The following is a 25,750-nucleotide window of genomic DNA, read 5'->3' as shown; positions in this document are numbered from 1 at the left end:
ACTTAGAGATCAAAAACAGTTGAGTTAGTTGGCAAAAGGCCTTTGCCTGGGTGTTTATATGTCTTTAAATCTTACTTGAACATATATTCCTTTCTTATATTTCAGTTCTACCAGGAGTTGTAATTTCAACAGTATAGGAACTTCTCCTACCCATGAGGACTACAATCTCTTCACATCTTTGAAGACTCCCTGTAAAAACAGAAAGACTAAAGACCTCTCACTGGATGGTTTTCATGAGTTATGGTCACTACCAGTGGCCAACCTTTTTCTGGCAATGTGCCACTTCAGAATGAATTAAGTTGGTCCTTTAACAGCAGATGTAGTTCATTCCTAGGTCCACACTCAAACCTTTCCAGCAACCTCAAGGCTCTCACCACCCTTCCTCCCCTCCCCATTCACCTCATGCCAGCTACTAGAATTGCAGGTGTGAAACCTGTTACAATAGGGCTAATTGTGCAGAACCTAAACCAGTGAAGCCATATGTCAGTCACTGAACTGACAGAGCTTGGAAAAGCCTTGGGCACCACTAAACAGACTACTGTTTCAGGATTATTCACACAATGGGAAGAGGAAGAAAGGCAGGTTTCTAGATTCCTGGTGGACTTTACAGCACTCATGAAAAGAAAAATATTTCTTTTGCCTTTACAAAGAAAATAGGGTAAAGTACTGAGATGTTATTTAAAGTGGCATTCTGACCCTGGAAGCCAATGGTTGTCAAACCTTCTTATTATTGACCTAAGCTTTGAGCATCTGGAAAGGAGAAAGAAAAATAGAACATGCTCTCCATCCTTACCTCATAGAATCTCAAACTTTGATTTGTCAGGATCCCCATACCAAGACCACCCCTCTCTTTTGACTCCTCTCTATTTACCACTAGGAGAAACCCTGTTTTCCAGAGCTAAGGTCCAGCAAGCAAGGTGTGCCCTGAGCTCACCTTTGTGCTCACCCTCTGGATGATCTCAGTCCCAGAAAAATCACAGAATTGTTTCATACCAGTACTAGGTGGTCCCTGAGCTTGGACAGGCAGTGGCAGTACCCATGTTCTGGTCACGAAGTCCTGCTAGGAATCAAACTTGTTTCATCGTTGCTATTAGCCCTCACTGTGAGGGTTACAGCTCACTAAAGTGGGTCTCCTAAAAGAGATCCTCTCAATTTACAAATAAGGAGACCAAGGCCCAGTTAGGTTAAGTGACTCATCCAAGATCACACAGGAACTAAATGACAGAATTGGGATTTGGACTTACGTCTTCTGGTTCTAAATTCAGTGCTCCTTCCATGGTACTACTGACCCAATGAATAAAGGGACACATGTGCTCTTTGGGCAGTTAGTAAACAGTAATTAAGAATAACGTTGTACTGATGAAAAATATTTTCCCCATGTTTCCTTACCTAATGACAAAATCTCCCGGCACTTCTCACATTGATCCTTCATCTTCAAGCATCCTGCTGAGTTGCGACGGATTTCCCGGCATACCATGCGGTCGTTGGTGCCATTTTCTAGGGACAAACAAAGAAGAAAATTGCATCTTGTCATGGTTCAACTGTTAGTCAACCATCAAAGGAAAGAGTGTTCCTATGGTCCATATACATCCCTTTCTCCTCAGAAAACACATTTCTTGATTCCTGTGTCTCTTTCTTACTTCCTGCCTCTCTAACCCTTAATGTTTATGTACAACTATGGAGGATGAATTTTTATAGGATGAAACAAAATTAGTAACTAACGTATCATTCTCCTATGGTAGAAACAAGATCATAAAGCTTGAAGGAACCTTAGAAATCATTAAGGAGCATACTCAAATACAGAGGTTACTTTCTCTTCATTCATTTAATTTATTCATATCCACTGATGTTGGACTGGACTGCCTTGGAGGATGGCCAAAAACTCAATAAAGGAAAGGAATCAATTCAGTTCCTTATTAAGTACCTACTACGTGCCAGGCACTGTGCTGTGTGCTGAGGATACAAAAACAAAAATCAAATAAAATCCCTGCTTTAAAGGTGTTTCCATTCATTGATAACCAGCAAAGTGGTAATCAGTGTAGAACCCCAACATTCCCTCCCCTTTCACCGTCCCACTCCAGAAAAGGGGAGTCACCATAGCAAAGCTGGAGAAGGAGACAGGAAATCTTTCTAACTGTCAAGGCCCAGAAGAAAATCAAAGGCTTTGGTATTGGGAAACTAGAACAGGGTTACGTGGGCAAAGGAAGCTAGGGATGGCCACAATGATGGTTGCCCATAGCCCCAATCTGCTACTTCCTATCTGTGTGTCACTGAGCAGGGCACTGAATTATTTCATTTTCTCAGCTTTAAAACAAGGGGGTTAAACTGGGAGGCCTTAGATGCTTTAAATCTATCCTATGAACTTATCTATTCAGCCCTGCTGGGATTTATAATAGGAATGGTTTGAAGAGAAAGGTATGATGCATCAAAAACTACCACTGTTGTTGTTAGCCTCTCCCCAGACACCTAAGCAATCCTGGCAGCAGCCACAGCCAGAGCTTCCATTCCAAGCCTCACATACTCCTGCCCTTCTTGACAATGATACTTTCCTGCCACGCACTGGAAAATTCTCTCTCAAGGTAGAGCGCTACCAAACACTTCACCCTGACCAAATTTATTTTGTTTAAAACATATAGACTCTTGGGCCTCTAACCAGTGAGGAGTAGTCTTCAGTACAAAACAGAAAAAAAAAAAAGACCATAGATTTAGCATAGGTTCCCAAAATGGGCAATACCACTCCCTGGAGGGTGCTGGAAAGACTGGGGGCAAGGGGAGTAGGGGTGGTAGTAGCCTCAGATGCAACTGAGGGGCACTGAATAAAAATAAGGGGATGGTGGAAGCATAACAAAAGAAGAGAAGAAAATTGTGAAAAAGCATTTGTACATGTTTTGCCTGTTGGGTAACAGAGTTTGAGTCATGGTGATTATATTATTTTCCAAATAAACACATAAAATGCAAGTTATAATCAATCGGTGGTCGTCAGCCAAGAAGTCTTAGGAAGCAAGTGTTGGCAGGCAAACGTTGCATATTATCAGGAAGTCCAGTATGAATTAGCAGGAAAATGTGCATGTAATGACTTGTATATGATAGGATATTATATGGTTATATGATACAATATTGCATCATCAAAATTAAATGCTGGGAGAAAACCCACAAGTTTATAATTAATTATTCAATTTAAGATGCGACATTTAAAAAAATTTATATATTTTTTGAAATGACGCAAATTTCTAAAAGAAACCCTGGAAGGGTTAAAGAAAATAGCTTTCCAGGGGAGCATAATTTTTTTTAAAGGGGGCAGTAGGCCAAATAAGTTTGGGAACCTTTGATTTAGAGCTGGAGGTACCCTTAGAGGTCATTTTACATCCTCATTTTACAGATGAAGAAACTGAGGTCCCTATAAATTGTGTGACTTGCCCAAGGTCACATGAGTGACTGAAGCAACATTTGAGGCTATGTCCTCTCACTCCAAATCCAGTGTTCTCTTTCTCTGTAGTGGAATTCATTTTAGCTTAACCTTAACACATGCCTTCAGCACAAAAACATGTTGAAAGTCTCCATTTTTTGCTTCTGATCTTGTATACACCTAAGTTTTGGGGGTAAAAAAAATTATTCTGAACTTCAGCACACAAACATGAAAAAAGGGCAATTTCCACATAGCAGAAGACAGACAGGATTCTTGTTGTATCTACTTATGTAGAAATTTTTTCCCCAATTAGAGTATAATCTCCTTGGTTTTTGCTTTTTCTTTGTAGCTCTAGTGTTCATTAGAATGTCTGGCACATAGAAGGTGCCTAAAAATGCTTGCTGATTGATCAGTCCTAGCTCCCTAATCTGCCATAAGAACAAGATGATCTCCTTTGTTTTGAATATGTAGACATGGGGGTTTTAGGCACAAGGCACTCTAAGTTCCTGGGAAGATGTTAGGAGCAGGAAAGGAGAAGAGGAGAAGGAAAGGAAGAAGAGAAAATTAACCTAATCTAAGAAAGAAGAATGAGTGAATAGCTCCAATTTATTGAGTACTTACCTGAAGAGTGATAGGAGCTGAAATTCCAGTGTTTTTCCCTTTCCATAGCCCTGTGGGCACTCTCCATAATCCTTTGGGACATTTCAAAGAGTGGCTGGAACAGGTGATGGAAACCTACTGGACGTTGGGAGAAGAATGATGGAATGTCTCGGACTACCCTCTGCTTTTGGAAAAACCAAGGTCTGAATACAGGCCTTGGAGAGTCATCGAATACCCCTCTAAAGGGGCTGATGAAGAAAGGGTGTGTGTTCTCGGGGAACAGGGGGCTGCCCTGGAATAACTCATCAAGGTTGCGTTGAACCAAACTGTAATCCTCTTCCAGGTTCATCAGCCTCTGGTTTTGTTCCTGATCATCTTTCAATAGGGTGTCCATGCGGTCCCCATTTATCCAGATGGAGAAAGGTGAGGACTGGTTCAGGAACTCCTCTAACTGAAAAAGCAAAGAAAGGAACACCTGAGTGTCAGTCTCCCCTGCCTTGTTCACTCTTTGTGTTGGGAAGCTGAGCCAAACTGGGGATGTAGGTATTTCTACAGACCAAGGGTCAATAGGGATGACAGCTAAAGGTATCATTTTAGGGAAGGGTTTTTCTTTGTTTGTTTTAAAAATATAAAGGAATTTGAGTGGGATTCTAGTTAAAAGTATTTTTAAAACATCTCCTCCCACCACCCACTCTAAAATGCCTTAAGTATCAGGTTATACTAGAGTTATAAGGGGCTTGCGTTTCTTAGAACCAATAAGATTCACATGCTCAAGTATTTTTGTTTATTTCAGTTTACTAAAACCCCATCAAGTCCATACATTCCCTCATCTATAGCCTTGATAGGTCTTGCTCCTGGGATGACTTATCCAGCTGGACTGTCCCTTTCACACAATAGGAAACTCTATTTGAATGTCAATCACTCCTCAGAATCAGACATAATGAGAAAAGGTTAAAAAGTCATCATTTCAGGGGAGGGAAACAGCTATTTTTATCTAAGAGCGATTGTCTTTCTTGGAGCTCACATAGGACTTTTCCTCAATTTTGTTGTCCTTTCAGTAGTATCTGACTCTTGACTCCTTTTGGGGTTTTCTTAGCAGAGATACCGGAGTGGTTTGCCATTTCCTTCTCTAGGTCATTTTGCATATGAGGAAATGGAGGCAAATAGAATTAAGTGATTTGATCAAGGTCACACAGCTAATAAGTATCTGATGCCAGATTTAATTCAAGAAGATGATTATTCCTGACTCCAGGCCCCATACTCTATCCCTTATACCACCTTGCTGCCCTCTACAGTCTAATGCAATGTATCATAGTTGTCTGTATCTTGTGTTGTTCTCAAATTTTAAGTTCCATGAGGGCAAGGACCATGGATTATCTAAATATTTGCTGACATGTTCAGCAAGGCAGATTCCACAGATCTCTACATTAACCCAATCAATTGTTGGTTGAGAAGAGGCTAGACCATTGGTCCCCATTCCCTAGTCAAAAATAAGCAAATACAGAAAAATTGAGAACAGGGAAACTTTTCAGGTGAGGGAAAGGAGGAAGTAAACCGTCATCTAGAAGTACCTCTCATATAGCCCTCACTGCCCAAAGACTGGATACTCATCACCAATTCTGAAAAGGCAGTTGCCCCTACCCCCATTATTCATTTCAGTTTAGATTTTTTTGGGGGGGACAGGAAAAGAGAAAAAGAAGAAAAGGGGTTCCATGTAGCTTTAAGATAAAAGGGTTATTTTTTTGGTAATGTGCAAATCCTTGTTATAGGTGGGTGTTTTTGTTTTCTGGTGGGTTTTTTGGGTTTTTTATTTTTGAAGCACTAGCTATTTTAGCTTCTTTTCAGGATTTAAGGTCTCTAAGTCCTATAGAATTCCAATTTAGATCCTGGGAAGGAAAGTTGGGGAATCACTGGCCTAAACCCAAAAACCCAAAGTGGTTTTGGGGGGTTTTTTTGGTACTCAGGAAATACCCTGGCCATGTCTGCTTGGGGTTGGCTCACTAAAGAAGAAACAGTCTGTGATCACATCAGTGTGAGCATTTCCTCCAACATTGCAGACAAAAGTTCATCCCATAAATCTGCCATAGGGCAACCAGCCAACCATGCTAGGGACCCCTCTCCTATTCTCTTGACACTAACAATTTCACTGAAGCACATGGGCTGTCCATTAGTTAGCTCATGCCCTTGCCAAATGACCAGCCCATCTTTATCTCCCCAGTCATATATTTCTCTGTGCTTAGCATATAGAAGGAAAGGTCTTCTTGTTCTTTGCCTTGAATGTAGCCAAGTGGATAATAAGTAGAAGTGATAGAAGTGGCTACAAAAATAATTTTGGTAAGAAAGGCAAAGATATGGAAGCAGCCCTCTCAATAGTCTGAAAATCTTAGGTCTAAGGTTGGGGTTAATTAGAAGAATTAGCATCCTAGAAGCTTAGGGTGCTATTATGACCATTTCACCTAGGTGGACTATGATGTCACCAGGCCCTTCTGCTCTTGCTTTATTTCTAGCCTGGGTTTTACCACTCCTAGAAAGAAGAATTTTCAGCCCTCATTAGTTTGGGTTACCTATCACCTACTGGCCTGAGACTTTGGTTAGCTCATGAAGTCCAAAGTCATCATTTCTCAGTTGTTTATGGCTACTGCTACCTTAACAGGTCCCCTTCCTTAATTCCCTGTGGGATAAAGGAGGAGGCTAATGTTTCCTTACCAAGTGACCCTGTGGGATAAAGGAGAAAAAAGCTGTTTCCTTACCTGGCGGCCCACAAGACCTGAGCCACTCCTGCAGACCTTTGTGTAGAACTTCATGCAGGTTTGTTTCAAGCAAGGCTTGCATTCCTCCCACAGGGCTAGCATGGTGTCGTTGCACACTTCAGGCTTCTCAACCATCTGCTTTTCTAGGTTCTTGGCCTCTCTGATGGCTTCCTAAAGGTGGGACAAAGTGATAACAACCAATCACCCACAAAGCCACTGCATGCTAGATGCCTCAGGCTTATTCCTGATTCTTACCTGGGAGTCTGCTCACCACCATCCTTCATCCCCAAACCTCTACTTTTCTGTCCACAGAAGAGCTTATGTGGTTCCTTCCCGATGGCTTTCCTTGGGGGAGTGACAAAGTGGCACGTGCATTTGCTCCCACCCTGCCCTGCTCCCTATGCCCCAACTACAAGGGATATTCAAGCATCTAGAATTTTTTTTGTTTGTTTTGGTATCACTACAAATATCTAGAAGCAACTCTTTCAACTCCAAGGAAAGTCAATTATCATTTTCAGATAGTAGAGTTCCTCCAGACCATGCTCAGAGAGCCCAGAGCATCTCCATTCCTTTAGAGTAAACCTGAACAGGCTCCAGGGAATGACAGCTCCCAAGAATATATACTTTCATGACCCCTGAACAGACAACCCAGGTCAAGGCTTCCCTTGCCCACCCTCTTAGAGTGTTTTTTTCACTGGAAGACAAGGAGAAGATAACCAAAATTCCTCCACAGATCACTAGGAAATGTCAGGAGTGTTCTGGACACTACAAACTATATACTGTCCTTGGCACTTTGGTAGAAAGCCTAGAAAAGACATCTATGGAGCCCCAAGATCATTCCATGATAAGTTTATGTTCCTAGGATGATTTCAGCCAACCAGGAAGGTTCAAGTGAATGGGTCCCTTATGGATACCACTCAGAATGAGAGTGTCCATTTGGGTCTATGCCATATAAATTGGTACTCCTTCAGCCAAGGCCACCCTTCAGTTTCAAAAAGCTTCATGGGATATGTCAGTCTCTACAGTGGCAGCCAAGCCCACTGGGCTTCCAACCATCCCATCTAGAAGCAGTCATGTCACAGTAATTATAAAGAGGTCTCTTTTGTGGTAGTGACCTTAGCAGCTCCCTCCAAAGGGCATAAAAGAAATCTAGCAGGGACTTGTCCTTTCCTAGATTTGGCAAGTGTGTCAAAGAATTACATTATAATAATAACTAATATTTATATAGCACATACTATGTGCCAGGCACATAGTTAAGCACTTTACGACTATTTCCTCATTTGATCCTCACACCAACCCTGGGAGTTTGGTACTATTATGATCTCCATTTCACAGATGAGGAAACTGAGGCAAAAAGAGATTAAATGATTTGCCCAGGCTTACACTAGCACTAGTAAGTTTCTGAGGCCAGATCTGAACTCAGATCATCTAGTCTGCAGGCCCAGTGCTCTATGCACTGCTCCACTGGGCTGCACAGAAGTACCTCTGAACAGGGAAAGTGCAATTAAGTAGGTATTTGAGTCAAGGTACTCTATCCCAGCTGGTGACCAAGCGTATGTTAGTATGAATGTTTTCTTCCAGGATGCCTAGGAAAGTACAGGTCCCTGCTAGGCTTCTATTAGTCTATGTATGTCTCCTGGAGGGGGCAGCTAAAATGTAAGAGTGCCTAAAGATGCTCAAGTTGCCAGGACAGTGACAAGTGATGAGATCTCTGGGTAGACTAATAACTAAAACTGTAGCCACAAGGCCCTATTTAACAGGAGGGGGTGCTCTTGGGAAAGGGAAAGGATACTCACGGTGGTGGCCTGCCTTTTGGGACACTCATTCCCCAACATGCAACTTATTTAGCCTCCAAGGGTGAAGTAGAGAGAGGGAATGATAAAATATTAAACATCTTTTTATGAGACTGGATGGCCTAGAGAATCTAGCTAAAGCCTTGGGACTAGAAGTGCCAAGTTCAAATCACAGCTCTGTCAGTATCTTTGGGTGTAGTACAAGAGAATTACTGGCCCCTCATTTACCCCATTAGCAAAATGGGCCTCATAAAATGTCACATCTAATAATGCCTCATGTGATCAGTTTGCAGTTACCCATGCTAATGTGACACCAACAAGCTACAATGCCAGGAACTGCTCAGAAAAATTTACTGTGGAGAGTCCAAAACTCATTTCTATTTGAATCCTATCTGATGGCTTTTAGGAGAGTCAGCAAATGAAAAAGGAAACGGACCTCCAGAATCTTGACCTACCAATCCACCATTGGCTCTGGCATTCCAGGCTTGTCTCTTAATTAAGAATCTTCACTAAATTGTAAGTTTCAAGAAGGCAGAGACTACATTTTATGTTTTCATCCTCATTTCCACCCATGCTCTCTCCAGTTCAGCGTGTTTTGCATGTTAGAAACCAATAAATATTTGCTGAAAAAAAAATCAGTGAAAGATGGTGGATGTAGTAGAAAGGTCTAGACTGGCAATTTGGAAATAACCTCTGGACCAGGATCTACGCCACAAACTAGAATCCAAAAGCCTTGACAAATACTCTTTGGTAATCCCAGCAGGCTTCAAAACAAACAGACCTTCCCCGTGACTCACCGCTTACTCAACTACTTCATTTTAAAGAAAAATAATAACAACCAAAAACTCTTGAGAAACGAAACAAAACAAAAAACCCCCAAAAGAGCTACTTAAAACATTCTCCCAGGAGAATTAGAGACTGCCATAGCAATCTAACCAAGAAAATCACAGTTCTGGCTCAGTCTCCAGTGAAGGCAAGATTACTCTTCCCTCATCAGAGTGGAGTCCCCCAGAGGTACTGGGGTATGGGGCTGTCCATTCTCACCTCCTTGTGTTTCTTGGTTTCTTCTAGGTTGTCGAGAAGCATTCTGCGGTCCTTTCCTGTCTTGTCCATTAGGTTTTTCATCTGTTTCACGCCATTGAGAGCATTTTCAAATTCATTACCAATGTATTTACTCCCCTGGGCAGACATGTCTGCAACAGAAGGAAAGAGTGAAGCTGAGGGACCATCACAGAATGTTAGCATTGGTGGGGACCCCCAGAGACCATCCAGGCCAAGCCCCTGCAGCCTAGTCATCCCCCCACCCCATCTCCAGCACCAGGGCATAAACTGCCCCCACCTTCATTTTACAAATGAGTCAATGGAAGCCTGAAATGGGAGTCTGGAACCCACAGCTCATAGTTAGTATATACAAAAAGGGAATTTAGAGTGGAGAAAGCCTACACCTAAATCCTAGGCTTGGTTTGGGGTTTGGAAAGATGTGGCTAATCCAACTAGTAATAAGGTGAGAAAATGTGTCTCCTGTTTGTGGTTATTCAGTGTTGTAGGAGATAGCCAGATTTCTTCATTTGCCACTCAGGCCATTAAATCCACCCAGCTTCTTGGGTGCTGAAGATGGCATGCAGGCATGCATTCATTCGTTTTCCATTCATTCAACAAGCTTTTATTAAACATCTAGGTGGTACAATGGATAGAGTGCCAGGACTAGAGCCAGGAAGAATCGTCTTCATGAGTTCAAATCCGGCTTCAGACATTTACTAGTTGTGTGACCCTGGGCAGTCGCTTAACTGTTTGCCTCAGTTCATCATCTGTAAAATGAACTGGAGAAGGAAATTCTGAGGCAAATAAAAACCAATCAATAACAAATGCTCCAGGCGATGGGGAATACAAAAAGGGAATAGAAACCATTCCTGCCCCCAAGAAAGCCTATATTCTACTGGGAGAAAAAAACATATGGAAATATGTTAAGCACTTATGTAAGTGGCAAAGAATGTAAATAAATATAAAACGCATACAAAGTAAATACAAAGGCATTCTAGGAGAACAGTGGTAACAAGTGTTAAGGTGACTCTAGAGAGGTATTATATAGGAGGTGGCATTTTAAACAAAAGCCCATTTAAGACTTTAAGGAAGCTGAGGAAAAGAGGGAGTGCATTCTAGGAAGGGGGAACAGCCTGTGCAAAGGCATGGAGGCAAGAGATGGAATACCTTGTACAAGAAACAGCAAGGAGTCATTTCCTTTTTGGGTGTAAAGGGTTGGGTAGAGGCAATTTTTATTAGGATGCAGAAAAACCACTTTATAGCTCTGTTTAAAACTGCCATTAAGCTCATTTTAGAAGTGTTGTTGGTGTTGGTGCTGTTGTTAAACACATTCAGGGAAGATGTTTTAATTTTGTTGACTCTTACAGCCTTAAAGAAAAACATCCACTCCCCAGGTCATTTTCACTGTTCTCTAGCTGCTGGAGTTGGCTGATGAGGCACTAAGTGTCTAGGAGTCAGGCAGAAACCAAGAGGAGAAGGTAAAACAATTCAGAGAAGCAGCTCTGGACGTATCTCTGTCCATCCTTTCCTCCCCTATCTGGGGGTGGTTGCTGTTCAGTCATTCAGTCATGTCCAATTCTTCATGAACCCATGAATTTACCCACGGGACTTCCTTGGTGAATATATTGGAGTGTTTGCCATTTCCTTCTCCAGTGTGTCCTCAGTGGGGTGGTTGTAGCTATGCTGTTTCAGTCATGTCTGACTCTTCATGACCCCATTTGGGGTTTTCTTGACAAAGATACAGGAGTGCTCTGCCTCTTTCTTGTCCAGTTCATTTTACAGATGAGGAAACTGAGGCAAAGAAGTTAAGTGACTTGCCCAGGGTCACACAGCTAGTAAGCATCTGAGGCCAGATTTGAACTCAGGAAGATGTCTTCCTGATTCCAGGCCTGGCATTCTATGTACTACCCCACCTAGCTGCCCAGCTTGAGGTCGTGTACCTACAAATACTGGATGGATAGATATGCACTCTCTTTTTCTTCCACATAATCAGAAAAGATCCAGCAACTGTTTGTAACAAGAAAATTGTTCCAAAGTGAGGTGAAGGCAATTTAAGGCCCTTCCTGGGACTTATAGGAAGCAATTATAAGACTCAGAAGGTAGCTGTTAAGGAAGCTGGTGGGGAAGGCTATATGCAGGCTCTGATGAAAGCCCCTCCTTGGACTTGGTGCCAACTTCTGGTCTGCTCAGTGTCCTTTTGGGTTTACTTTCAGGTTTTGAAATGCACTCAAGGTCACTGAGATTGATGGATAAGTGACTTCTGCAGAAGGGAGTTGGTCTTGTTCCCCGAAAGCCCCTGGATCCAGGAACATGGTAGAAGCAGCAGAACCAGCTCAAGAGTGCTTCTATTTTTAACATAAGCATTGGTGCCTCACAAATCCACAGCTACAAATCAGGGCTGGGTTTATTGTTTTGACTGTTTAGACATAAGAAAGTCTTAATTAAATAAAAGTGCATGTGTTGCTGCTATTATTGAGGTTATCTTGGCAAAGATACCGGAGTGGTTTGCCATTTCCTTCTCTAGCTCACTTTATAGCTGAGGAAACTAATATAAACAAGATTAAGTGATTTGCCCGGGGTCACATAGCTAGTAAGTGTCTGAGGCCAGATTTGAACTCCGAAAGATGAATCTTCTTGACTCCAGGCCTGGCACTCTATCCACTGTGCCACCCATACTCCCCTCCCTCTGCCTGTTCAGAGTCCAATTATTAAACATTTACCAGCACACTCCTGTATTGCCCTGTTTTGCTTGAGCTCCACAGGATTGCTGAAAAAGGTTTAGAGAATGAAATTGTCACTAAAGACTAAAGAACCAGTGACTCAGACAGCAAGTTGACTCAGTAGATAAAAGTGCTGAACCTTGAGTCAGAGAGAAGTGACTCTAAATCCTCAAACCCTTACTAGCTTTATGATCTTGGACAAGTCACTTAACCTCTATTTCTTCACCTGTAAAACTGGGATATAATAGCATATACCTCCCAGAGTTGTGAGGATCAAATGAGATAAAAACACTCCTCTTCATGAGTCCAAATCTAGCCTCAGACACTTATAACTTGGCACATGATGCACCGGCACATAATAGGCACTACACAAAATATTAGCTATTAATGATAGCTGGCAATCATATTGAGTTTTGAACCTATCTCATTATCTCATTTGAGCCTCCTGACATCCCTACTTAGACCCTAACCCCTCTTTAATAGAACCACACCACTTCTCCACCATATCAAAAATGTACTGAGTTCCCTTGATAGTAGAATAGATTTAGATTAGCCCACTGTCATCTATCTAATGTGCAATCCCTCAAGGATCAAACGTTTTTTTCTCCCACACAGCTGACATCTGCATGCTGAGCAGCAACCCCTCTACAGACAATAGCACCCTTGTTCTCAAACCACCTTTCTGAGCAAGGACTGCCATTACTCAATTTAGGTCATGTTTCTCTATGATGAGCAGACACATATGGAGGCAGCTGTGATGGGGAGTCCTCTGGCTTTGGCATCTGAGGATCTGGATTTGAATCTCAGCTCTGCTACTTAAGACTTGGGCAAATCCTCTACCTTCCCTGGGCCTCATTTGGCTTCTGAGGTCCCCTTAGTTGTAAATTGGGGATCATATGATTTGTCCCTTCCAGTTCCAAAGCCTACAATTCTATGATTTGTTGAACCCCACTGGCATTCAGCATCCCCTTAAGGTTACAAGAAGTATAAGACCTGGTCCCTACTCCAAAGGTAATGATCTGGCTGAGAATATGGTATTAATACACATCAGACAGTCAGAGAATAATACAAAGCAGTATGTAATTGAAGGTTAAATAGACTATATGTTCAGAAATAAGCTACTGAACAGTAATCGAGGAGCCTTCCTGGTGGAGGTGGTGGTCTTCTTTGGGAACAACAACAACGATGGTAGGCTAGGCTTTTGAGGGGCAGCTAAGTGGGCCAGTGGATAGAGTGCCAGGCCTGGAGTCAGGAAGACCTATCTTTGTGAGTTCAAATATAGCCTCATACACTTGCTAGCTGAGTGACCCTGCCCAAGTCACTTAACCCTGTTTGCCTCAGTTTCCTCATCTGCAAAATGAGCTGGAGAAGGAAAAGGCAAACCACTCCAGAATCTTTGCCAAGAAAATAGCAAATGGGGTAATGAAAAGTTGGGCACAGCTGAACCACCACAAAAAGGCATTGGAGAGGTAGAAAGCAATGAGAACCACCCAAGTAAAGGAACAAAACTGAATATAAGTGAACCAGAATGAGCAGGGCAAGCTTGAGGCACAGTAGAAAGACTGGATTGACAGGATGGCATCATGGTAGATAAACTAAGTAGGTAGGGTGGGGTCAGATTAGGGGAGACTTTGAAAACCAAACCGAGGCATTTAGGCTGGTCTCTTCAGAAAAGAGAAGTGAGGGAGTCTGGGAGACACAGGAGAAAATTCATTCCTTTATGCCACAAATGTTTAGGGAGTAGATAATACATACAATGCAAAAGGGCCAGGTGCTGGGGGAATTCAGAAGATGCATAGGACACCTCATTGACTAGATTTTTGTACCAACTGTGCCCCTTGACTGTAATACACTCCTTCTTTAGTCTCCTTCACTTAGAATATTCCAGGTTTGTCAAGACTTTGTCAACATCTGAGCCTTCTCCCCAGCTGCCAGTGCCTCCTTCTATTGAAACAAATTACCCTGTGTTTACTTTGTATATATTTGTATTCAGGTATATGTGTACATATGTGTGTACATATATATATATGTATGTATGTATGTGTGTGTGTCAACCTGCTTATGATTTTCCCAGGAGTAATGTCGTTAAAAAGAGGCATGATCATCAGCTTTGCTGTTGAACCCTAAGGACCACGAGCCCTTTCCTTCTAACTTGCAGCTTCAGTCTTCTCTGGGTATTGTCTCCCCCATCAGAATGTGGGCCTTTCTTATTTTTCTATTTATATGGCTGATACTTTGCACGTAATATATGCATTTTCATTCATTCATTTGTTTATGTTTCCCCCTAAAAGAGAAGGTAAGTTCCCTGGGGGCAGGGTCTATTTCCTTTTTCTTCCTTTATATGCCTAGCACTTGGTACTATGACTGGAATACTGTAGAGCTACATAAATGATCGCTGACTGTTTGATGTTTGTTACTTGTATGTGTGTCTGAACCTTCCTTTCCCTTCCCTTCCCTTCTCCTCCCTTCCCTTCCCTTTTCTTCCCTTCCCTTCCCTTCCCTTCCCTTCCCTAACTAGATTGTAAATTTCATGAGCGTATCTAATCTTTCCATCTTTCTGAGTGCCTGGAACGTTACAGGTATTAATGTGCTCAATCAAATGGGAGATTATCTGAAATGACCCGGCACATAGTAGGAGCTTAATAAATGTCACTTCTCTCTACCCCATCCTCTCATTAGGGATCTTTTGGGATCCCTGGTCTCCTCCACCCTTCCACTCATGCACCATCCTCTGCCTGAGGGCTTCCTGGCCTCCTCCCTCAGGTTCCCTTATAGATATCTGTATTGTATCTACTTATATCTGCGCATGTGGCCTCTCCCGTTGGCATGTAAGCTCTTTGGAGACTGGGACTGTTTGACTTTGTGTCCCCAGCACCCAGTCCATGGCTGTGCACATAGTAGGCAGGTAATAGCTGCCTGCTGATGGATTGAGTCATACTGAAAACCCAGTCCTTAAAAGAGTTTAAAATCTATAGAGAAGTAGGACAGCATTACTAACTTACCCTGGAGGTCATTGGGAGAAACCAGTGCCTCTCCTCTCTTCCAGTTCAGTGAGAGCCCAAGGAGCAGAAGTAGCAAGAGGGACTTCATTTTCCTTTGGTTTTTGGTTCCAGAATCTTAAGGCAAGGAGGCTGCATGAAGAAAAAAGAGGAGATGGGTCACAGTAACCGTGGAGACAGAGCTTGCTGGCCGCCAAGGCTCAGCAGGCTGCCTTCCAGCAGCTGCATAGGGCACTCCAATCCAAGTTTATAGGCACAGAACGCTAACAGACTCAGTGTCAGAGTCAGTCTCTCCTCCACTCTGGGTTCCAGTTACCCGAGTAATAAAATAAAGTAGAGGTCTTGGCCATCCCCAGTGAAGCCAAAAGATGGCCTAGAGAGGAGGAGATGAAAGCATTATTCTTGGGCCAGCTAAGGGAGCAACAGGAGCACATCTCTGGGAGCCTTTCAGAGGATTAGAAGGTCAATCTGCAGGTAAAGAAGAAACTTTATTTAAACAGAACAAAACAAATGAACAAAACCCTCTATTATGCACATGATGTGAACAGATCATCTTGAAAATATTCCTCTAACTAGGAACTTTTTGTTTTTAATAACAATAGCATGTATATAATGCTTTTAAGGCTTGTGTCTGATCCTCACAACAGCTCTGCGAGGGAGATGCTATTATTATCCCCATTTCACAGATGAGGACACTGAGGCACAGAGAGATTAAGTGACTTGTTCAGGGTCACACAGTGTCTGAGGCAGAATGCCAGTTTGGTTCTTCCTTGCCATCCATCCACAGTGCCACCGGGCAGCCTCACTTGGTATGAACAGAATTTTTAATATATTTAATCTCATCTACTTGGAAGTTCTTTTGAGTTTTTGTGACTATCACAGCCTTTTTGAGTGCAGTTTTTGTGACCACTGTGTTCAAAATAGCATAATAATGTCTAAAATGGAATGACAGTTGTAACATAACAGAAAAAGCCCCTGCCTAGAAGTTTGGAGATCCGGAGATGTGTGATCCTGGGCAAGTCACTTAGCTTCTCTTGGGCCTTGTCTCCTCATGTATAAAATGAAGAATTTGGAGTACATGGTTCCTAAGGTTCCTCTCAGCCCTGGTATTCTGTGTCTGCTGCCTTGAGGAGATGAGGAAATCCTGAAGGGAAGACAATTTCCCTTCTGGTTTTTTGGGCCCCAGCAAAGCCTCCACCGAACAGGATTTGGGAAGTACCACCAGCCTGGTTTTGTTTTTTCTTTAAAACAAAACTCCTCCCTTCATTAGTCTCCTAGCCAGTATAACCTGCCACAGTGTGACCATAGCCTTGGGGCCAGAAAACCTGGCCCAGGGCCTCCCTCTTATGCAATAGATACTTTCCCAGAAGCTAAGGGAGGTGTTACACAAGACCTGAAACCCCCTCTGCCAACTGAAGGCCACCAATTTCCCATAACACATTAGGGGGAGGTGGGGTCCCTTTTTCCTAGAATTGTCCATTGTCTATCCATCAAAAGGGAGCAGGAAGATTCTAAGGATTGGAGAAACAAATGGGTAAACTTGAGGTGGGGGCTGGGCAACGTTGGACAAGGGCAAATACCACCTCAAAGACCTCTTTTTGGTTGAATGACCCCCTTCCGAATACAGAAACGTTAATGAAAAGGCGCCTCAAAGAAATTGCACAACTAATGAGTTGCCTGAGCTGTCTTTCCAGAACTGGATGGGCAACGATGGGGCAGGGAACTGGGCCGAAGGGGCACAGAGCCAGGAGTGACCATCTACATGGCTTGCAGCTGGGAACAGCCTGTGATTTTTTTCCAGATACCCCTTCCTATACACACTGTCCAAAACGTTGTGCTAATCTGCTCAGTGAGGCCTGAGGGTTCCTCCTCTAGGGAATCCTGGTAGGATCAGGGATTCAGAGCTGGAGGGGGACGTTAGAGACCATGTAGTAGTCCAGTTCCCACAGAGACAGTTGGTGGTTCAGCGGGTAGAGCCCTCGGTCTCAGGAAGACCTGAGGATCAATGCAGTCTCAAATACCTACTAGCTGTGTGACACAAGACAAATCACTTTCTCTCTGTCTCCCTCAGTTTGCTCGACTATAAAATGGGGATAATATTAATTAGCACCTATCTCCCAGAGTTGTGAGTATCAAATGATATGATATTTATAAAATATTTAGAACAGTATCTGACATGTAGTAAATGCTTATCTCATTTCATTTTGTAAGGGAAAGAACTGGGGCCTAGAGAGGCAAAGAGACTTGATCAATGTCCCATAGGTAGCAAGCAACAAACAAGATGCAAATTCAGGCCATCTGAATCAAAATCCAATATTCTTCTACTATATCTTCATTTCCTAAAGAAAACAAGGGCTTAAGACACAGAAACTGTTATAGTCCAGTGGAAAGGATAATGGATTGGAGTTAGAGGACCTGGGTTTTCATAATAACAGCAACAATAATAAACATTTATTCCGTGCTTTATGGGGGCAGATAGGTGGCCCAGTGGAGAGTGCCAGGCCAGGAGTCAGGAAGACTTACACTCCTGAGTTCAAATCTGGCCTCGGACACTTACTAGCTATGTGACCTTAGGAAAATCGGCTTAACCCTGTTGGCCTCAGTTTCCTCATCTGTAAAATGAGCTAGAAAAGGAAATGATAAACCACTCCAGTATCTTTGCCAAGAAAACCCAAATGGGGCCACGTTCAATGAAATGACTCAAAAACAAAAATCGTACTTTATGGTTACATGGCACTTTGTAAAGCACTCCAAGAGTGCTTCATAAATATTATTTCAGCTAATAAGTGACTGAGGCCAGATTTGAATTCCTGACCTGGAGTCGGGTTCTATCCATTCTACCCCTAGCTGTCTCAAGCTCTGGCCCTTAGTACCTTTGTGATCTTGGGCAAATTGACTGACCTCTCTGGGTCTGAGTTTCCTGTGATGCTATGAAATTAACAGGGACTTCAATATATACTACTATTCTCGGAGCCTGGCTGCCTTCAACTCAAAGCCTACCTTCTGAGAGCCTTTCCCAGTCTTCTATCCCCTTCACATACACCCTTACCACCTTGCTTCTGAGATGACTTTCCATCTGCTTCGTATATGTCTTGTATGTACATCACTGTTTGTGTCTCCCTCTTTAGAATGTAAGGTCCTTGAGGGAAGGAACTGTTTTTTTAGCTTTCTTTGTATCCCAGGACTTAGCATACAGCATATAGCATTTAATAAATATCCCTTGACAGAAGTCCTGGGTGCCTAAGAAAAAAGTACATCTACTTTTAAGTTTTGCATAAGGTTTGGTATTGGGAAAGGGGGTGAGTTGGAGCTCAGCTCTGTGGGCTGATGAGCTGCGGTATGCATGAGTGAGCATTACTCAGACCCTATTCAAAAATAGCTTGGTCCTCTTTGGGCTAACCTATCAGTTTCTTCCTTGCTTTCCAAAGCTCTGCCTAAATGTAATTTTATTTGCCTGACCTTGCTCCATATCAATTCCATTTCCCCATCAACTAGTTTGTCAGCTAGCTCCTGCTGGGAGGGAAGTGGGTGCAATACTTCTCAGCTGCTCCCATTGGGTGATCTTCACCCCTCCCCTCCCTTCATTTCCCAGGCACATTGATCCAGTGCTGTATCGCTGAGACCAGATGACTTGAAGTGACCTTGCAGGTATTCTGTTCTCGGTCAAGGCTGGTGTCACAAACTCAGATGAGCCTAGAGCATAAGAGCTGGGTGGCATGAAGGGGAAAGGAGGGGAAAGGGAAAGAGAATGCCAAAAGGACTGGTCCTGACACTGGCTTGTTTTTCACCCCCACCACAAAAGAATGACTCCCCCCTTAGAATCAAAACACATGCATAGTTCAAAGGAGAGATGTAATTCATCTCCACTGAAAGTACCCCAAACCCTTATTCTGCAGCATGAGGGGTCTTTAGCAAGAAGAGAATTGAGAAGTTCACAGAGAACAGCTAGGCAAATGCAAGGAGGTAAAAGATGGAGGTACAAATGTTAGGAAGGGTAAAAAGTCAATTTGGCTGCACCAAAGTGTGTGTGTGGGGTGTGTGTGTATGTGTGTGTGTGTGTGTGTGTGTGTGTGTGTGTGTGTGTGTGTGTAATCAATTAGAGGGGGAAAGGGACAAGGTTATGAAAGACTTTAAATGCCATCATGAGCACTTTATATTTGATTCTGGAGGCAACAGGGAGAATGGAAAAGTGAGGGATGGGGGATAGGGAAGAGGAAGAGAAAGAGGTAGACAATTTCAGGCACTCCCAGTTTCCCTACTGAGCCAAACTAAGCATTTGAATCGAATGAAGGGTTTTTTTGCCTTTATCAGAAATTCCTTCTTCTCCCCACCTCACCAATCACAATTCAACTCAGTTCAATTCAATAAACATCCATTCAATAAATATTTATTTCACTCCCATTATATGCCAAGCACTGTACCTATAATACTTGCAATTGTTGTAGGTTTATTTTTTAATAACATTATAGGACAAACTCCCCCACCCCCATCCCAGGGTCTCACACATTTGTAGACTCTTAGAGGAAGAAGGAAACTTGGAAGTCACCCTGCCCAGTCCCTCATCACTCAGCCTCTCAGATGTAGAATTTAGAGCAAAGAAGATGCAGGAAGTTGGTCTAATCAATACACTGCTGGTCAAGGATATCTATTCTTAGATGATTAACTGTAAAGGTTTGGGGGGGGGGCATCAGAAAAAGGGAAGGATAATTTCAGAGACTTTTAGAGGTCCTGAATGATGTTCAAGGGCTCATGGGGGGTCCAAATTAAATAGTGAACTCCCAAAACTCTGTGGATATGGTTCAAGATGCTAAGAAAAGACCTTAGAATGATCCTAACTTCACCTGGAAGTCTCTACAAGACAGCAAACCATCCTCTAAAATCCTCTGGTTTGGATCGGTAGCCCTGAGTTAGTCCCAGAGTCTTTTAGGATTTGATAGTCTGGACAGAGGGATGCCAAAAGCATGATAGCACCTCAAGCAGTGACAGTCAACAGTCAACAAGCCTACTATGTGTCAGGCAGCACACTACAGTACTTGGAGTATTGGGGTACAGGCAACACTGAACTAAAGGTCAGAGGATCCAGGTTCGAAACCTTCCTGTCTACTTCCTAGCCATACTGACCTTAGGTAACATTCTACCTCTCTCCAATCTCAGTTTCCTTTACCTGTAAAACAGGAAGGATATTATCTAACCTCTACCTTTTCAGGTATTTTGAAAATGAAGTAAGGCAACAGAGAGAAAGGATTTTGAAAACCATAAAGGAAGTTACAAACATAAGCTGTTATTCTTAACATTTCTGAGATCAAGTAATAAATAACTCTTATGTTGAAAAAGGAGAGGGAGAGAGTTGAAGGAAGCTACTCAGGATCTCAGGCTGCTGGGTAGCCCTAGGTGGCAGAGTGGGCCAGAAGGTAGAAAGACCTCAGCCTTAGACACTTATTAATTATGTGACCCTGGGTAAGTTATATAACTGCTATCTGCCTCAGTTTTCTCATCTGTAAAATGGGAGTGATAAGTTGTCATGAGGATAAAATGGGATATTTGCAAAGCCCTTAGCACAGTGCCTGGCACATAGTAGGCACCTAATAAATACTTATTAAATCTAAATCCTAACATGATAGGGATTCAGTAGTAACCTCTGTGCTGAACAGCAGGGCTGAGGGAACCTTGTCAGGGGTTGCTAGATAACTTGATGGGGATAAGAAGCCATTTATCATCTACATATTCCACTTTTCCCAGTTCTTTTGCTGATCTGGTTCTTCCAGCTTGATTTCTTTAAATCTATCAGGATTTTTCAGAGTCCTCTTGTTCACTCACCCCTCCTCACTCCTACCCCAGAATTTTAAGCCTTGAGCCAATGGATAACTCAAGGGATGGGCAAATACTTGCTGCAAATGGGTGGAACTCTCACATGCTCAGTCTCTAAACCTATTTAACTTTATTCAGCAAACATTCTGCCTATAAAACTACTCTGTGGTTAAAAAAAAAAAGATGAAATAGACATTATCCCCACCCTCACTGAGGCAGCCAGGCAGTGAGTAATCTCAGATAACTCAGGTAGCTGAGAGATTCTGGTTAAGTCACTGATCTTCTGTCTGCCTTAGTTATCTCAGCTATAAAGCAGGGATCATAACAACACCCACCTTCTAGGGCTGTTGTAAGGATAACGTGAGATATTATTTGTAAAGTGCTTAGCACAGTGCTTGGCACATAGCAGACAATGTATACTTCTTTCTCCCTTCTTTCCTTCCTTCTTCCCTCCCCTTCTTTCTTCATTCTTTTCTTCCTTCCATCCTTTCTTCTTCCCTTTCTTGCTTAAAATTTATAAACCTAATTTGAGTTTTAAGGATTTGGAAACAAATTTTCACAGTGAAGGTCCTTATTTTTTTCTGTCCTCTCTACTGTCAGGCAGATCATCAGCTCTAATCAGCATTATCCTTAGAGATATATCCAGGCATCTTACAGAACAGTGTCGTAGAAAATGACAAAGCTGAAAGACAATTGATTTGTGTTCTGGCCCCAATCCATCACTAACAAGCTATTTGGCTTTGGGAAGATATTTGCTTTCCTTAGCCTCCATTTCCTTCTTTGTCGAATGAGATGTTTGATGGTCTGTAAGGTCCTTTCATGTTCCAATATTCTATCTGTTCGTGTAATTGGAGAAGGGAAGGCTGAGGTAGCTCTGACTCATCTGGAGGGAGATGACTGAATGTGGAGAAAAAGGGAAAAGAATAAGCATTTATAGAACTCCTACTATGTGTCAGGTACTTTACAAATCTATCTTATTCAGGCCTCACAACAACCATAGCAGTCTGGAAGGCAGAAACTACTATTATCCCTATTTTACAGTAGGGAAGACTGAGGCACACAGAGCTTACATGACTTGCCCATGATTATACAGCTAATATCTGATGCTGGTTTTGAACTTAGGTTTTTCTGACTCTAGGTCCAGCACTCTATCCATTGATAGCTGTCTAAGAGAGGGAGGGAGGGTCATGGATAAAGAAGTAGACACAGAGTTAGGAAGACAGGTCCCTTTGTGTGACCCAAGACAAGATTCTCTTGTACTCAATTTTCTCATCTGGAAAATGGGAAAAATAATAGCTCCTACTTCACAAGGTTGCTGTAAGGGTCAAACAAGATTTTATACACACAGATATATGTATATTGATATTTATATACATACACATAATACATATGTATTTATTACATATATGCATGCAATTATATGCATATATTTCTATTATATAATGACAATTACATGCATGCATTTATATTATATATAATGATTTGCAAATTTTAAAGCAAACGTTCGCTAACTGTATCCTTAAATCTTACAATATTATATACATTATCACAGAACTCAAAGTACTTCACAGGAAATGATGGGAAGAACAAGCCAACACTGTTAGCCATGCCCCTGGGCTCTGAGGAGCCCCCCCCTCCAGTGGGAGCCAAGAAGGAGTTGTGGGCCCCTGATCACTTAGAGCATCAGAGGCTCATCTGGAAGCTTTATCCCTACACAATCTTATCCCCCTGCCTCTAGGCCCACCCTCTTTTTTTTGGACAATGGCCAGTAATCATAAGCTTCAGGATTTCAAAGCCTACCTTTGATTGCTTACTGTCTGTGTAAAGTCACTTCTCGTAACACTGAGCCTCAGTTTCCTCATCCATAAAATGAGAGAAGGGGACTAGATGCCCAGGGAGATAGAACTACAATACAAATTGCTGATGCTGCCAAGTCCTAACTCTTCTGGGTGATTTGGAGATAACTGACACATCAAAAAGACTAAGAGTCTAGCTCTGAGTTATAGCCAGAATGCACCTCAGAGATGATCTAGAATCTCCCTTCCCCCCTCTTTTTCTAGGTGGGTTAGTGGAACCCAGAAAAGTAAAATGATTTACCCAAGGTCACATAGATAACTAGTGGCATAGGTTAGGACTCCAGCTCAAGGATCTAAACACTAAAACTTTCCTTGAATCACAAAGCTGTTTTACTACTAGTTCCAAGAAGATTTAACTACTGGTCTGAAAAGCAAGAGGGGGAAAAAAAAGACTCTGAAGGAGATCTATCTTGTTCCAAGACTCACAACCAAGGGAGAACATTTGACCTCCGTCAATTAACTGAAAAGGGCTTGTTTTTCTTCTCTGGCAGCAATATTTCTTGTTCCAGTTGACCAGGGGGCTTGTAAGGACTATGAAGAAGGGGCCTTGGGTTTACCTTTCCATTGTTTCTTCCTGTTTGCCCCCTCTGCGGGTCACAGTGACCTCTCTTTGGCATAAAGGCAGAAAATTTTCCCAGTTGCTGCTAGCACCCATTTCAATTAAGCCATATGGAGTTTCCACTATCCTGTAGACAGGAGATTTCTCTGTAATTTACTGAAACTGGTTGGGAGGTGGGGAGTGGGAGGAAAGGAGGCAGGGAGGATGAGCATCTTGACTATTTTTATAAGCAGTAAAGGGTTAACAACATCATAGGATTATCAGTCTGGAACTGGGAGTAGCCTAGTGAGTCAACTAGTCTCATTTTGCACATGAGAAAACTGAGGCTCAGGAAGGTGAAGTGATTCACCTGAAGTAACACAGGTGGGACATACCATAGCCAAGATTCAAACCTGGGTCCTCTGACTGCCAAGTTCAGGGTTCTCCCTGCTGAAGAGAAAGGATAGCTATAGGAATGAAGGGACCCAGAGAGTTCTTTATAGATTATCTTTTCACAAAGGTTATGTCTCATTCATTCTTCATCACATGGGGAAAGAGTGAAGGAAAGAAGAGAGGGTAAAAGTCAAATATAGTTGTCATCTATTCACTAGACACCTGGATGCCCCTTACCTGGACAGAGGAGGAGCCAAAGACTACGCCAAGGTATAATAACAATAGGATAGAATAATATAAGGATAATAGCATGTCCCAGAACCATTTCTTTCTAGTCCATTGAAAAAGATAAGAATGAGAAAACAGTAATAACAGCAACAGTAACAGTTGCTAATCTTTATACAGCACCTTAAGGTGCATAAAACATATTAAATATATTATCTCATTTGAGCCTCCCAACCTTCCTATGAGATACCTGCCGCTATTATCCCCATTTTACAGATGAGGAATCTAAAACGGAGAATAGCTCTTAGCCTAAAAAAAAGTAATAGAAATAACAATAATGACAGCTGGCATTTCTGTCACACTTTCCAATTTACAAAGCCCTTGACTTCCATTATTAGCTCATCTAAGCCTTCCAAACCACCCTGTCAGGTAGGTATTGCCTCACGGGTTTCATCTCTGCTTTTAAAACCTCATCTTAGTAGAGTCATCAAATGTCAAAAGAAAGGAAGGAAGGAAGGAAGGAAGGAAGGAAGGAAGGAAGGAAGGAAGGAAGGAAGGAAGGAAATAGACTTTTTGAAATTATCTTGCCTCATTTTTTACAGATGGAGAAACTGAGGCCCAGGAAAGGGAAATGATTTGCCCAGGGTCTCTTGCCAGATGATTGGAGGCAGTTAATATTAAAAGCCAAGTTTCCCAACTCCTAACTCAGGGCCCTCTTCAGTCTCTCAGAATACAATCTACCTGAGCCCACAGATGCCCCCTGAGCACAGTCCCAGACATCCCTTCCCTCCTGTAAGAACCTGTATCTCCCCAGCTTTGGTAACGCTAAAAACAGCTGACTCCTGAGACAGGTGCATCGCCCCCAGCAAGTCCTCGCTCTCTATTTCTGTGCCAGATCTTCTTTGCAGTTGAGAGAGATTTTACAAAGCATCTCACCCTGTCAGGAGGATGCCGGGAGGCCCAGCTCTGTTCCTCTCCACTCCTCGCCTCTCCACTCCTTTCTTCCCTGCGCCCTTGGTGATGTCTGATGGCTGGCGCTGTAGGCAGTATTTATAACCCTCTGCGCACGCACCCCTGCCTCTCTCTCCCGTCTGCAAACCTTAATGAGTCATACACAAAGAATGCCCTGGAAACGTTCAGGGAGCGTTCTGGAAGCTGGCAGCTGGAGTCAAGGCAGGCTGCGGCGGGAGAAGTGGCAGCAGGGGGCACCTGCGCTCTGTGGATGGAGGAGGAAAAGGACTGCAGCTTCCCAGGGACAGCTCCTGACCTGCAGCCAGGCAGTGAAGGACGCGGGGGGGGGGGGAGAGAGAGCGTCGTGGCATCACTCGTCTGTGCGCAAGGGCAGAGAGAGGCAGAAAGGACAAGATTTAGGGGAGCAGGGATTCGTGCAAAAGTTGGGAAAGTGACCCCCGCCCCCAGAAGGGAGGCATCATTCTTAAAACAGTATATACATTGTATACCCCCCAGTCTTTCATCCCGAAGAGCGCATTTTCCGAGAGCCTGTGCCAGGAGGATTGGTTTTGTTTTTCATTCTAGAGACAATGGGGGAAACTACTGAAGATCTTTGAGTCACGGAATGACGCGGTCAGACCTATGCTTCAGGAATGTTAATTTGGTAGCT

General features: G+C 42.8%; 1 protein-coding gene across 2 annotated transcripts in view; it reads right to left on the bottom strand.

Moving 5' to 3' along the window:
* The window catches only part of CLU (clusterin), a 30,673-nt gene extending 5,181 nt beyond the window's left edge, over positions 1-25,492 (bottom strand). Inside the window, exons 1-6 of one of the 2 annotated variants that reach the window (XM_072633843.1) lie at positions 25,066-25,492; positions 15,313-15,441; positions 9,594-9,742; positions 6,757-6,927; positions 4,028-4,457; positions 1,390-1,497 (exon numbers count right to left, since the gene is read on the bottom strand). In XM_072633843.1, coding sequence (XP_072489944.1) covers positions 1,390-1,497; positions 4,028-4,457; positions 6,757-6,927; positions 9,594-9,742; positions 15,313-15,400 — 946 coding nt within the window. In that variant the 5' untranslated portion in view covers positions 15,401-15,441; positions 25,066-25,492. Of the gene's footprint in view, positions 1-1,389; positions 1,498-4,027; positions 4,458-6,756; positions 6,928-9,593; positions 9,743-15,312; positions 15,442-23,906; positions 23,957-25,065 lie in introns of those variants that run through there. The other variant, XM_072633844.1, reaches the window with a different exon arrangement.
* Positions 25,493-25,750: the final 258 nt, after the last annotated feature.

Source organism: Notamacropus eugenii, chromosome 1 (genome assembly GCF_028372415.1).
Source record: "Notamacropus eugenii isolate mMacEug1 chromosome 1, mMacEug1.pri_v2, whole genome shotgun sequence".
Classification (NCBI taxonomy): Eukaryota; Metazoa; Chordata; class Mammalia; order Diprotodontia; family Macropodidae; genus Notamacropus; species Notamacropus eugenii.
Note: the sequence above shows the minus strand (reverse complement) of the source record. Positions and strands in the feature narration are given on the sequence as shown.